Source organism: Anomaloglossus baeobatrachus, chromosome 3 (assembly GCF_048569485.1).
Source record: "Anomaloglossus baeobatrachus isolate aAnoBae1 chromosome 3, aAnoBae1.hap1, whole genome shotgun sequence".
Lineage (NCBI taxonomy): Eukaryota > Metazoa > Chordata > Amphibia > Anura > Aromobatidae > Anomaloglossus > Anomaloglossus baeobatrachus.
In genome coordinates this window covers 408,888,918-408,903,461 of record NC_134355.1, presented here as the reverse complement: position 1 = coordinate 408,903,461, position 14,544 = coordinate 408,888,918, and the positions used below count along the sequence as shown (strand labels likewise).

Genomic DNA, 14,544 nt, shown 5'->3' with positions numbered 1-14,544 from the left:
ATGTACAGAAAGACTAAATACTGCTAAATCTGTACCGATTTGAATATTTCTTAGAGTTAGCCTTAAATACAGTATATGGTTAACTCTAACTCTAGACACATCTTTTTTACTGTTGGAGTACTATGGTTAAGAAGCGTTTTATCTATCTACTAAATACAGTTGAAACCAGAGGCTTACATACGCTATCTAAAAGACACATCTGTATGTTTTTCTACTATCTAACATCAAATCAGAATAAACCTCTCCTATATTAGGTCAATTAGGAACCAAAATTTTTTATATTTGCCAAATGCCAGAATAATGAGAGAGAGAACGTTTTAAGACATTTTTTATTACTCTCTGCAAAGTCAAAAGTTTACAAATGTAGCACCCAGGGATATGGGGTACTCGGTTCCGGGAAGTGTCTCTATTAAGAGTGTCACGGTGGTGGTCGTTCCCTGTTCCGTGCCCTGGGCCCTTTTTGTAATGGAGAGTATTTACAGGGGATTTGTAAATAAAGTTATTTGTGACGCCACTTGCGGTGTTGCGGCTAAGTGTAGGGAGCCGCCGCCGCAGGTTTTGCTGGGGCTGATGGAATTTGCAGCTCTGATGACTTGGGACCTCCGCAAGTAGGGTGTTACCCCAGCAGGTGTATGGTGCAGTAGACATCGGAAGAAGACGTCCAGACAAGTATTTAGTGCAAAAACCACAAAGGTACGTATTGAGGTAGTAATTATATCAAAAATACCACTATTATGACTACTCTCATAAAAAGTTTTTTTATTAAATTCAATAAATATTAAAATAGAACATCTGTAGTGTTCTTATCTTTCAATTTCGTACATCACATAAACATACATATACAAGTGCAAGTGTAAACCAAGGTTAACCCACGCCTGAGCGTAGCTTTAGACAGTGGTTGATAGAGAGGGGGACAGATGTTACTAAGTCACTGTCCAACTGGTCGTCGTTTGATATACACTGTATCTACCTCCTTTTTTATTCTACTATAAGGTATATAGCCCTCACTGTCCTTGTCAACCTCCAGCAGGGTAACCACCACCAGAAAAGTGATAAAGTGCAAACAATTAGACCGTAGACAAACAAACAGTGGCAATGCGTTAGCTGTCCAGGGTTCTCATATTAGGTATAGTTTCCCTAATCAAAGGTTGCTGGATAGGTTAGGTAGGAGCTATACCTAATATGAGAACCCTGGACAGCTAACGCATTGCCACTGTTTGTTTGTCTACGGTCTAATTGTTTGCACTTTATCACTTTTCTGGTGGTGGTTACCCTGCTGGAGGTTGACAAGGACAGTGAGGGCTATATACCTTATAGTAGAATAAAAAAGGAGGTAGATACAGTGTATATCAAACGACGACCAGTTGGACAGTGACTTAGTAACATCTGTCCCCCTCTCTATCAACCACTGTCTAAAGCTACGCTCAGGCGTGGGTTAACCTTGGTTTACACTAGCACTTGTATATGTATGTTTATGTGATGTACGAAATTGAAAGATAAGAACACTACAGATGTTCTATTTTAATATTTATTGAATTTAATAAAAAAACTTTTTATGAGAGTAGTCATAATAGTGGTATTTTTGAAGTATTTAGTGCAACTGGTTTACTCACTTTTCAGGTGTTTACTCGTTGCCTGAGGCCGGCTGGTTTAGTCTCCAGGTCCCCTTCGTCCCAGTGCCAGTCTGGTTCTCTGGTACCTTCTTCCCCTGCACCTGTCTCTGGTAAGTGGGTCCCCGTGGTATGGAACACTGGGAGTCCCCGGTTTGTGGCTTGTCCCCCTCTGTCCGCCTGATGGTAGCATGAACCCTGTGGGGATGGAGTCTCTGGTCCTGTCCCCATCTTTCTCCTTGCTACTGTGTCTTCAGATTCTTTAGGGTCAGCAAGGTCCTTGATGGTCTCCTTTGCTGTGCAGGTGTTAACAGGTCGGCTTGAAGCTCTTTCCTGTCCTAGGGTCCTGTACCTCATCGGAGCGTAGTTCTGGGAGTACTACACCATACTCCATCGGCAATTACCTCTCCTGGGTACCAGGTCACCGTTAACCCGAATCAGGGTGTCACTTCTCTCCCACCTTCACACTCCCACAGTCACTGCCGTTCTCACTACTCTCCACAGTCTGCCCCTCCCACCTGGTCAACTAGTGGACTGGAGTGGCTGCACCTCTAGGCGGCCATCCATGTTCCCACCCTAGCTAGGTACCATTGTATGGAGGATTGTTGGGGAAAACTGGGATTACCTAGGTTTTGGTGGTACCGGCACTGGGGTTCTGGGTCCCTAAGGGGGTAGGTCTTGCATCCTTGTGGGGGATGCAGAACCTTGTAGCACCCTGATGGCTTCAGGGGTGCTACACATACACTAAGAGTACTATGCCTTTAAACAATATGGAACAGCCCATATCATGATGTCATGTCTTTGGAAGCTTTTAATAGGTTTATTGGCAACATCTGAGTTGATTAGAGACACACTTGTGGATGTATTTTAATGCACACCTGAAACACACTGCTTCTTTGTGTTGCATCATTGGAAAGTCAAAAGAAATCATTCAAGATATCAGGAAGAGAGCTATTTCCAGATACCTGAAGGTGCCTTGTTCATCTGTACAAACAATTATATGCAAGTACAAACAAGATGGGAATGTCTAGCTATCTTACCACTCAGGGGATGAATGTACCTTGGTCAGACGTGCATATCAACCCAAGAACAAAAGTAAAAAACCTTGTGCAGATGATGGTGGAAGCTGGTAAGATTTTGTCATTATCCACAGTGAAACGAGTACTGTATCAACATGGGTTGAAAGGCCACTCTGCCAGGAAGAAGGCATTACTCCAAAAGGAACACAAAAAAGCCAGATTAATGTATGCAAATGCACACAGGAACAAATACCTTAATTTTTCGAGACATATCCTGTGGTCTGAACAAGCTAAAATTGAACTGTTCTGCCATAATTACCATTGTTACGTTTGGAGGAAAAAGGGAGAAGCTTTGAATTCTAAGAACACCATCCCAACTGTGAAAACACGGAGGTGGCAGCATCATGTTGTAGGTTTTTTTGCTGCAGGTGAGACTGGTGTACTTCAAAAAATAAATAGAATCATGAGGAAAGAAGATTATGTTCCAATACTTAAGCAACATTTCAAGACATCAGCCAGAAACGAAAACTTTGGGCGGAAATGGGTCTTTCAAATAGACAATTACCGAAGCATACTGCCAAGCTGGTTACAAAGTGGCTAAAGGATAACAAAGTCAATGTTTTGGAGTGGCCATCACAAAGTCCTGATCTCAATCCTATTGAAAATCTATGGGCAATGCTGAAGAGGCAGGTACGAGCAAGGCGACCTACAAACATGGCTCAGTTACACCAGTTCTGTCAGAAAGATTGGGCTCAAATTCCTACCAACTATTGTGAGAAGCTTGTGGAAGGATATCCAAAACATTTGACCCAAGTCATACAATTTAAGGGCAGTGGTACCAAATACTAATGAAATGTATGTAAAGGTTTGACTTTGCAGAAAGTAATAAAAATGCCTTAAAACATTCTCTCTCATTATTCTGGCATTTGGCAAATATAAATAACTAGTTGTAGTACCTGGCGTTGCCCGGGATAGTAACTGTCTAGGTCTGTCTCTCTGTCTGTCTCTTTCCCTATCTGTCTTTGTCTGATCTGTCTCTGTGTTTGTCTGTATCTATGTCTCTGTGTTTATCTCTCTGTCTTTCTCTGTATCAGTCTCTCTGTCTCTCTCTATCTCTGTGTCTGTCTGTCTCTTTTCCAGGTCTGTCTCTTTCTTTGTCTGTCTCTCTGTCTGTCTCTTTCTTTGTCTGTCTCTCTCTTTGTCTGCCATCTGCCTTTGTCTGCCCCATCTGCCTTTGTCTGCCCCATCTGCCTTTATCTGCCCCCACCTGCCTGTCTCTGTCCCCGTCCCCGCCTGTCTGTCTTTGTCCCCATCTGCCTGTCTCTGTCCCCGTCTGCCTGTCTCTGTTCCCATCTGTCTCTGTCCCCGTCTGTCTCTTTCCACATCTGTCTTTGTCTCTTTGTCTGTCTCTTTCCCCATCTATATCTACCTGTCTCTGTCTGTCTCTATCTCTCTGTCTCTTTCCCCATCTGTCTCTTTCCTTGTCTGTTTCTCTGTCTGTCTCTTTCCTTATCTACTTGTCTCTGTCTGTCTCTTTCCCCGGCTGTCTCTTTAGCCGGCTGTCTCTGTCTGTCTTTGTCTGTCTCTATGTCTCTCTGGCTGTCTCTATCTCACTCTCTCTTTCCCTGTCTGTCTCTCTCCCTGTCTCTCACCCTGTCTCTTTCCCTGTCTCTTTCCTTGTCTGTCTGTCTCTTTTCCTGTCTCTTTCCCCATCTCTGTCTTTCCCTCTCTTTTTCTTTGTCTCTTTCCTTTTCTCTGTCTCTTTCCCTGCCTGTCTATCTCTTTCCCTGTCTGTCAGCATCGGTCTGTCTGTCTTTCTCTCTCTCTCTGTCTCTTACCCTGTCTCTCTGTCTGTCTGTCTCTTTCCCTGTCTGCCTCTTACTCTGTCTCTGTCTGTCTCTATCTGTCTCCCCACTGACATCATATTACCTCACACATAAGCTTGTTATACTTTGAATGTCTTTTGTTCCCATAGCAACCAATCACAGCTGCTAATAACCTGTGGCTCGCAGCTCCATTGACTTTAATGGAGGCAGTTTTTTGGAGAGTAAGTATAAAGAGTGGGGTTTAATTTTCTCATCAAAACATAGTCTATGACGTTCCCTGAATCACATGAGGCGTTTGTGCAAAATTTTGTGATTGTAAATGCGACGGTGTGAATTCCTTTAGCGGACATACATGCACACATACATACACACATACATACACTCAGCTTTATATATTAGATTTTTGTAATTGTTTTGTAATTTGACCTAAAACGGGAAAGGTTTATTCTGTTTGCATGTCAGATAGTGAGAAAAACATGCATATGTGTCTTTTTAGATAGTGTATGTAAACTGTTGGGCTCTGATAGAATCTAGTGCCTATATTTGCCTGACTAAGCTTGGTGCCAAACTAACTATGTTTGCATGCACATTCCCACCTTGATCACTGTACAGGGGCCTGAACTCAGGGCTTACCAACCTAGGTGGGGTTGCTGTAATGATGTGAATGCTGTGTGGTCGAGAGGAAAGTAGCGATTCACCAACCGATGCATGGTACCACTGCCGACTTGTGGTAAGGCCTCCCAGATGTGCCACTGATACTGGCTCCCGGGTCTTTTGTCTTCGCTCCCTGCTGTAAACATCATTGAGACAGCCTTCTTAATTGCTGGAGTAACTGAGTCCTCTGTTAACTGGAGTGGTTTTTGTCCCACCATGTCACACAGCCCCCACTTATAGCACTGGATGAAGATTAACAAGTCCTCTCCATTGCAGTTCTCACTCTCCTCTCCCAAGATATAGCTGTCCACACACTTCCTGTCAGGCACTTCTTCCTAGGTGTTGGCACCTGTCCCCCAAGGTTGCACAGCCCCCACTTATAGCACTGGATGAAGATTGACAAGTCCTCTCCCTTGTAGTTCTCACTCTCCTCTCCCAAGATATAGCTGTCCAGACACTTCCTGACAGGTACTTCCTCCTAGGTGTCGGCACCCAACCCCACTGCACAAGCTCCACCTGATGCTATCAAAATGCTCTCTTAATCAGCAAAACAGAGTCCATTTACCATACCACAAAGGATCTGTTTTTGTCTCTCCTACCCATAAGTTCCAAATGAGATTCTATATTAGGGTAAAAATTAAGACAGTGACCTCTTGTGGCTGGTGGTTGGTACTGCAGGCCGCAATGTCCTAGCAATTCACTGTCATACACATTTAGTATAAAAACATAAACGGCAAGTGTAAAAAGCTTGTTAACGAAAATGGTGTGGCATAGTTCCCATCACCTCACATGTGCATGAGCTCCTCTGCACCCGATGGCCTCCGGTGTATCAAGTGACATGTGACATGAAGTATTTTTGGAGAGGTTATGTAATAGGATACATGATAAACTCACAGGTGCTCTGGTGCACATCAACAGATGTAAGGAGGCAGAAACAACTCTTAGCAGTACCCCTTGCCAATTTTTCCCCCCTTATGTACAATGCTACACAGAACAATAGTGGATACCATGTACTGTAACTAAGGACGGCACTATAAATGAAAAGAAGAGACTCTATGAAATAAGGGACACCACTAGATATAATACTATATTGTAAGGGATGGCAGTATACATAATAACAGAGTTTGTTTTTTTACAAAGAAGACACTGCACCCAATCTCAGTGAGCTAGAGCTATTTTTCAAAGAAGAATGGGCAAAAATTCCAGCCTCTAAGTAAAGCTGGAAGTGACGTACCTCAAATTTTTTTTTTGCAGCAGTTATTGGGTGAATAGTTGGTATACCACCGAAGATGTGGTAAAGTTCTTAGGGAATGAATATCTTTTCAAGGCACTGTGTAGATACATAAACAGATGATAGCCAAATAGATGGATCTAACTTTACATGCACTCCAGTGTTATGTTATCTTAAATATTTTCTGGTAAAATGTTCTAGGAAACAATATCAAAATTTGCTGGAAGCCTCTTGGAAATGAAAAATGGTGCAAAGAATGAAAGATACCAAAGGACAGTTACCTTAGAAAACAATAAAACGAAAAATCTGAAAATATTTGTGAAGAGCAAAGAGAATCAACAAACTTTGTTGTCAGTCAGCAGTGTTCCTCTGGAAAACGACAGACTCTCTGCAATTTCAACGCATTCTCCTACTCACACCAAAGCCCCGTTAAAGGTATTGTCGCCTGAATGCATATACTTTACTATACATTGTGATGTACTGCAAAATGTGTAGATCAGTAGTAATGATAGTCATTATCTTTACAGTTAAAGATTTTTTCATAATTATTAGTCATCAAACAACAGACTTTTGCCAAGGTTTGTGTTAGGCTGGTGTCTGGGACTTAGGCGGGCTTTGCACGTTGCGACATTGCAAGCCGATGCTGCGATGTCGCACGCGATAGTCACCTCCCCCGCTGCAGGTACGATATCGTGTGATAGCTGGCGTAGCGAACATTATCGCTATGCCAGCTTCACATGCACTCACCTGCCCTGTGACCATCGCTCTGGCCGGCGACACGCCTCCTTCCTAAGGGGTGGGTCGTGCGGCGTCATAGCGACGTCACACGGCAGGCGGCCAATAGTGGCGGAGGGGCGGAGATGAGCAGGATGTAAACATCCCGCCCACCTCCTTCCTTCCGCATATCCTACGGAAGCCGCGGTGACGCCGGTAGGAGATGTTCCTCGCTCCTGCGACTTCACACACAGCGATGTGTGCTGCCGCAGGAGCGAGGAACAACATCGGACCGTCACGTCAGCGTAATTATGGATTACGCTGACGCTGCACCGATGATACTATTACGACGATTTTGCGCTCGTTAATCGTATCATCTAGGCTTTACACACTACGATGTCGCATGCGATGCCGGATGTGCGTCACTTTCAATTTGACCCCACTGACATCGCACCTGCGATGTCGTAGTGTGCAAAGCCCGCCTTACTGCATTTTCCCAAATTTTTGTTTAGGCTTGAACAACCTAAAGCCAAAAGGCACAAGATTATCATGAGCAAGTGTTTTACGATAATCTTGCAGTCCAACTAGGCTGTCGATGACCGCTTGAAGAAACAAAACCCTCGTTCATCTAGTGAAGTGGTCTTTTGTGTAGCAATAAAGGTCATCGTTCTTGGCAGTTCATTATCCAAGGTAAACCAGATTTGCACTGAGGAGAACAATGGCAATCGATGCAGGCGCACTAAATCAGAACGTTAAGTATTTATTGTTTAAGGTGGTCTGTGTATAAATTTATTGACCGGCAGTCATTTAGTGCCCTTTGTCGTTCTGTGTAAATGGAACTTGATTTTAATACGTTTCTGCAAACTCTGAGGTTTGAACTGTTTATGGAGCACCTTTCACCATATTATTCATATTGCACTGGACACACAATGTAATAGTGGCTGCAGAATTGAATAAAACTTTTTTTTAAATTTTGCTTCTCCATTGTGGAGACATTAGCAATTAACGTTTTTGGGAGCTAATGAATTAAATTTTCTAAAGTCCAAGTAGTTGTTATTAGATAGTTTTCACTCGGGGCATGTGTATTTTCTCCCTGCATGAGTAACCCGATCATAACCTGGAAGCAGTACAGTGCAGAAGCTTAGATTTGTTCATGTGAGATGTTAGGATACAGCTCTGATCTCCTGGTCTAACCCTACTGCATAATTGGAACGTGCAGATGAGTTTAGCTATGTCACATTGTTGTGGGGGTTGCAGGTGGCCGTAGTTGTGGCACTGGGCAGAAGTGAGCCCCTGCTTCCAGGCAGCTTCTCTCTTCGGTGCTGCACCCCTGCCACTTGCACAGTGCAACCAGGGACACCACAATGTCTCCTCTTAGGCACAAATTCTGACATGAAGTCAAGGATAACGTTTAACACTTCTTTACTGAATAACTCGCACAGTTTCTGTGGAGCACATCTGCTGTGGGCATATAGCTTGAACGTTACAGGCATGTTACAGTCTGGTTTCATCTCACATTTTCCTGTACACTGCTCCCTCCTTCATATCTCTCCGGCTACTATAGGACTGTCTGTTTTCCCCGGCAACACCACAGTGGCAGCTAGTAAATTCATTGAGTCCAGCATGGATCTAATTGCGTCCCCTCTCACAGGGATGTAATACATCACCGGACAGAGTTCCTTCACCACTGTCTCTGTGATGACCCGCTCGGCCAGGGTCTATGTTACCTCACACCTAGACCGGTCCTATTGGAGTCAGTTGCTTCCCTGAAATTCTACTAGAATCAAGGCCCACAACTTTAGGGTCGGTCCGTGCCAATTTCTATTTCGCCTACTGAAGAGTTTCCTTTGTCCACTTGATGTGGGTTTCCTGGATTGACCCTGAGGATCTCGCAAAATTACTTTGGGCTTCTCTAACTATATCTCCCTCAGATACAGTTTCTTCTCTCTACTCAACGCTGTCCCTATTTGACTAATCCTAACTGTCAACTCACTGTTGCTGGGAAGATTTAACCTTTAACTCCTTCAGCCATGTTCTCCATCCCAACCCCAAACTATGGAACCAGAGAGCAGTGACACCTAGTGGTGCCTGAAAAGAATGCACCTGAGATAACACACATATAAACATTTCCCATAAATAAATACACAAAATAATTATGATGTCTTGAGGGGGGGGTGCAGGGCACCGGTCACCCTCCTACAACATTACAAACTCTTAATGAGCTCTCTTCCTATTACAGCACTGTCAGCTCTGCTGTACTGCATTTCCGCTGCACACCCTGTCTGCAGGGGAGTCAAACTTATGTCTTTTGTACTCATTGCATCTTTTAATTCCTCTTAAGGGAGAGCAGAGCTGGGTGTCATTACATATGAACAGGAAAAGCTTGTACTACCATTTTTCTGCACTGTTACAAGTAAGTAGACTTTTCAGTGCTAATGTGACACCCTGGCCTATCAGGTCGTCACAGGGTATTGTGCAATCTGCCCTTCTGCACAGTATCCACTCCCCCTTGGTTACGGATCCTGGTCCTTTGGTGTTGCTAACAGCTTAGCCAGTCAAAACCCTAGGAACACTTTGCACCATTCCCACAGTCACACCATTGGGGGCCTGAAGGGAATAGGGCCGCCCACATGGGGGGTTGGTAGGGGAAAGTGAGAAAGTGACAGGAGAAGTGAGAAAGGAGTGGAAGGAGTAGGAGGTGAAAGTGACTCTCCGAGAGGGAGAGGTCACCGGTCTTGAGCAGGGCTCCTGAAGTTTACTAGGTTGCAGACATGGGTCTGGTAGGAGCTGGAACCCCAGTCGCAAGGGATCGCGTCAAGGGGCTTGGACTGCCGAGGAGGGCAGTCGGCGGCCTTGAGCTATGACCGGGCAGGGGTGCCAGGGTATGACAGGGTACGTGGACCCTAGGCCGGGAAGTAGCTTCACGTGTTCCGGTAATTTACCCGACGGTGGTGAAGACTTCAACATTCATCCCCAACCCGCTCCAAAATCGGGGTACTCGCACACCAATGGGATAGGACTTTGCCAAACTACAGTTCAAATAAATCCTACGCGTGAACCCTGAGAGCAAGCTCACTCCGTTAGCTATATGGGTGAGCGGGACCTGAATAGTTCCAAACTTGAGGGTCCAATAGTGAAAAGGTGCCACGGAAAAGGCCACAGGCTAACAGCAACACCAACGTGTGCTCCCTCCCTGCTGCAGCGGTGCTCAGAATTCTGGTTTACAAGCTGTCGGTGTTATTATTCTTGGACTGAGTGAGTATGCTGAAAAAACCCTTTTCCTCTTCCCAACCAACACCACCGGGCCCCGGGGCACAAACCCCCTACCCACGGAGGGGTTAACACATCCTGCTGCTACATCACCGCCACCGGACTTCTGCCTCCCCAACAGCAGTGGTACTACACATTACCACACACCGTGAGTGGCGTCACGAACTTCTAACTCCCCTGTATATACCCCCTTTTTCAAATTCGAGTGTCCGTGTGGATCCCCGGGTCCGGAGACCCCTCGAGCCACCGCAGCTCCGGATCCGAGCAGCTCGGCCGCTGGCACGGGGGCGGTACACTATGACAGGAGGAAAGATAAAAGTAGGATTTGTATTTGTGACATGAAAAAAGGGTTAGGACCCTGCTTCACCTTATAGGTGCTCAGGAAAAGAAAATTAAATAGCAAAAAGAGAACTTTGGCACTCTACCCCAAAAGAATGTCAAAGCAAATTTTCTGATTCAAAAGGGTTCTTTATTACATGAGAGTCCAAAAACAAGACGATTATTCTCAGTGACATATAATTTACGAGATATTGTCATACAGCATTATTCCCCTATATGAGGACTACACACAGTGACACACCTGATTCAGGTCCTATTGAATCTTATGACATATTGTGGATATGAGTCCCTTTGGGATTCACTGTATTGCACCTTTGATCTTTATGTCACCATTTCCTGCTGCACACAGACAGTCCTTTGATGATGACCTTATTGGCCGAAATGTTCTGTTTGGACTTTTCTTGTTTTTGGATTCTCATGTAATAAAGAAACCTTTTGAATCAGAAATTTCCTTTGACATTCTTTTGGGGTAGAGTGCTTGAGTTCTCTTTTTGTATTTGTGACACAGCTAAGTTCAGCTCTGCTGCCCCTTCCTTTACATCAACCTTAACTGAAAGGTATTAGTTATCTGCAAACTAATCTCCTTGCAGTTTCCTATAATGGACAGAATTAAACTACGAGATCAGAGCTGTATCATTACATCTTACACACTGAGTTACCTAAGCTATGGTGGGGTATTTTTCTGCTCTGTTGTTATCTGTTTATAATTCAGCAACTCATACAGGGTGAAGAAGTAAAAGCTCCCAGTGAAAAATATCCGAATACACAACCATTGGAACTTAGCAAATGTTAACTAAAGGCCCCGTTACACGCTACGATATATCTAACGATATATCGTCGGGGTCACGTCGGTAGTGACGCATATCCGGCCTCGTTTGATATATCGTAGCGTGTGACAGCTATGAGTGACTGTGAACGAGCAAAAATACTCACCTTATCGTTGCTCATTGACACGTCGCTCATTTTCAAAAAGTCATTAAATTTCAGCGGCGCCGGTTGTTCATCGTTCCCGAGGCAGCACATATCGCTCCATGTGACACCTCGGGATCGACGAACTGCAGCTTACCTGAGGCCGCTGGCAATGCGGAAGACAGGAGGTGGGCGGAATGTTACGTCCCGCTCATCTCCGCCCCTCCGCTTTTATTGGGCGGCCGCTGTGTGACGTCGCTGTGACGCCGAACGTCCCTCCCCCTTCAGGAAGAGAATGTTCGCCGCCCACACCGAGGTCGTTTTGAAGGTAAGTACATGTGACGGTGGTTACCGACTTTGTGTGACACAGGCAACAAATTGCCTGTGTCGCACAAACGATGGGGGCGGGTGCGATCGCATATGCAATTGCACGATATATCGCCTCGTGTAACGGGGCCTTAAGTCATAAGATTTGTGAAAGATCCTATTTAGGAGAGCATTTATAGGATATCACTGTAACCTGTGAACTCTAACATTTGGTGTTGCTTGTTGCACTTAAAAAGTTATCATTGTTTTATTTTATATATCAAAAGTACACATGAAAATAAACAACTTTGTAAGATATCCTACCCTACAAATTTGCTTCTTTCTCTACCAGAATTGATCAGTCATTATCAAAATTCTCAATTCTGAGGTAAAATCTGTATTCAGTGAAGACTTTCCCATTACTAAGGCAGGAGATGGCAGTTGTTCAGGAAATACTTAAAGTTGCTACTGCGCATGCGCTCGATATAAAGGAAATGGTGGCGATAGGGGGAGAAAAGACAGGCCAGCATACAGTGGCAGATGAAGGATGCAGGACCCGACCCTCATAGTCCTGCTTCGATCCACATGCCAATCAAATGAGCAATGCATTACTGGAACTTGAATTTTTGCATGCTTGAGTTTTCAAAAATCAAGCATGCAATTTGTGAACTAAAGGTATGATTGCATTCAGCATTCTAGCTCCAGTATGGCACTGGTTTCACTTAATATATGACAATTCTGATGGTTGGTTCCCATTAAGGGCAGACTGGGGAAGTGCAAGACTGTTAGCAGCAAAGCGACCGTGAAGGCTATTGCATGCATTAACATTTTAGTAGATTCAGGGTTGAGGAAAGGATTCAGGAAATATTTTTGAATTGGAGGCAGCAATATATGGTAAGAGCTTGGATATTCGATGTGAAGGAAAAGGCAGACTGAAGGATTACATTGAGGCAGTGGACTTCTGTTACAAGTGAAAGCATGATGTTATTTATTGTCATAGCATTTATTATGATAGGATAGATATTAATAATGTCCCCTAATTTTCCCCTAACATAATCCTGTCCTGCACTTTTCAATAATTATATCACTCATCCTGGCCCTCTTCCTGTAATAATGTAATAATAATGTCCTCTGTCCTGGCCCAATCCTGAAATAATGTCCTTCATCCTCACCCATTCCTGTAATAATATGTCCTCTATCTCCGAAAATGCCTGTAATAATGTCCATTGTCCTGTGCCCCTTTATTTATTAATGTCTCCATCCTGTAATAATATCTTTCATCCTTGGCTCCTTCCTGTAATAATATCCTTTATCTTGGCCCCTTCCTGTAATAAGGTCTTCTATCTTGATCCCTTCCGCTAAAAACGTCCCTGATCCTGGGTCCCGTTCAGTAATAAAGTCCTCCATCATGGTGTCTTCCTATAGTAATCTCTTCTACCTTGGGCCCTTTTTTATAATGTCCCTGTCCTGACTCCCTTTATTTAATATTAGGAATAGAAATCCTCCAGCAATGAAGAGGTAGGTACAAAACTTGACGTTTATTCTATATATTGAAAATTAGGAAAAAGTACAGGCAAATCCACATGGAAACAAGCAAAACCTACGTGTTTCATTGTAATGCCTTAATCATGGTATGCTAAGAATGTGATAAACATATATTACACTGTGTGCAGAATTATTAGGCAACTTGTATTTTAGATGATTTTTTTTATTATTGATCAACAACTATGTTCTCAATCAACCCAAAAGACTCATAAATATCAAAACAATATTTTTGGAAGTTTGAGTGGGATATCTGTTTGCGCAGGTAACTATTACTGTGCAAAATTATTAGGCAACTTAAGAAAAACCAAATATATTCCCATCTCACTTGTTTATTTTCACCAGGAAAACCAATATAACTGCACAAAATTTAGAAACAAACGTTTCTGACATGCAAAAACAAAACCAAAAAAATTAGTGACCAATATAGCCACCTTTCTTTATGATGACAATCAACAGCCTACCATCCATAGATTCTGTCAGTTGCTTGATCGGTTTATGATCAACATTGCGTGCAGCAGCCACCACAGCCTAGGTGTACTCTTTTCCCTCCCTGTAGATCTCACATTTTATGAGGGACCACAGGTTCTCTATGGGGTTCAGATCAGGTGAACAAGGGGGCCATGTCATTATTTTTTCATCTTTTAGACCTTTAGACCTTTACTGGCCAGCCACGCTGTGGAGTAGTTGGATGCATGTGATGGAGCATTGTCCTGCATGAAAATCATGTTTTTCTTGAACGATACCGACTTCTTCCTGTACCACTGCTTGAAGAAGTAGTCTTCCAGAAACTGGCAGTAGGTCTGGGAGTTGAGCTTCACTCCATCCTCAACCCGAATAGGTCCCACAAGTTCATCTTTGATGATACCAGCCCATACCATTACCCCACCTCCACCTTGCTGGCATCTGATGGGAGTGGAGCTCTCTGCCCTTTACTGATCCAGCCTCTGGCCCATCCATCTGGCCTATAAAGAGTCACTCTCATTTCATCAGTCCATAAAACCTTTGAAAAATTAGTCTTAAGATATTTCTTGGCCCAGTCTTGACGTTTTATCTTATGTTTCTTGTTCAAAGGTGGTCGTTTTTCAGCCTTCCTTACCTTGGCCATGTCCCTGAATATGGCA

At 43.8% G+C, this 14,544-nt stretch overlaps 1 protein-coding gene across 1 annotated transcript in view; it reads left to right on the top strand.

Moving 5' to 3' along the window:
* Positions 1-14,544, top strand: part of LOC142297253 (uncharacterized) — a 157,742-nt gene that overhangs the window by 106,421 nt on the left and 36,777 nt on the right. The window contains exon 3 of the mRNA XM_075341508.1: positions 6,542-6,775. Coding sequence (XP_075197623.1) covers positions 6,542-6,775 — 234 coding nt within the window. The remainder of the gene's footprint in view (positions 1-6,541; positions 6,776-14,544) is intronic.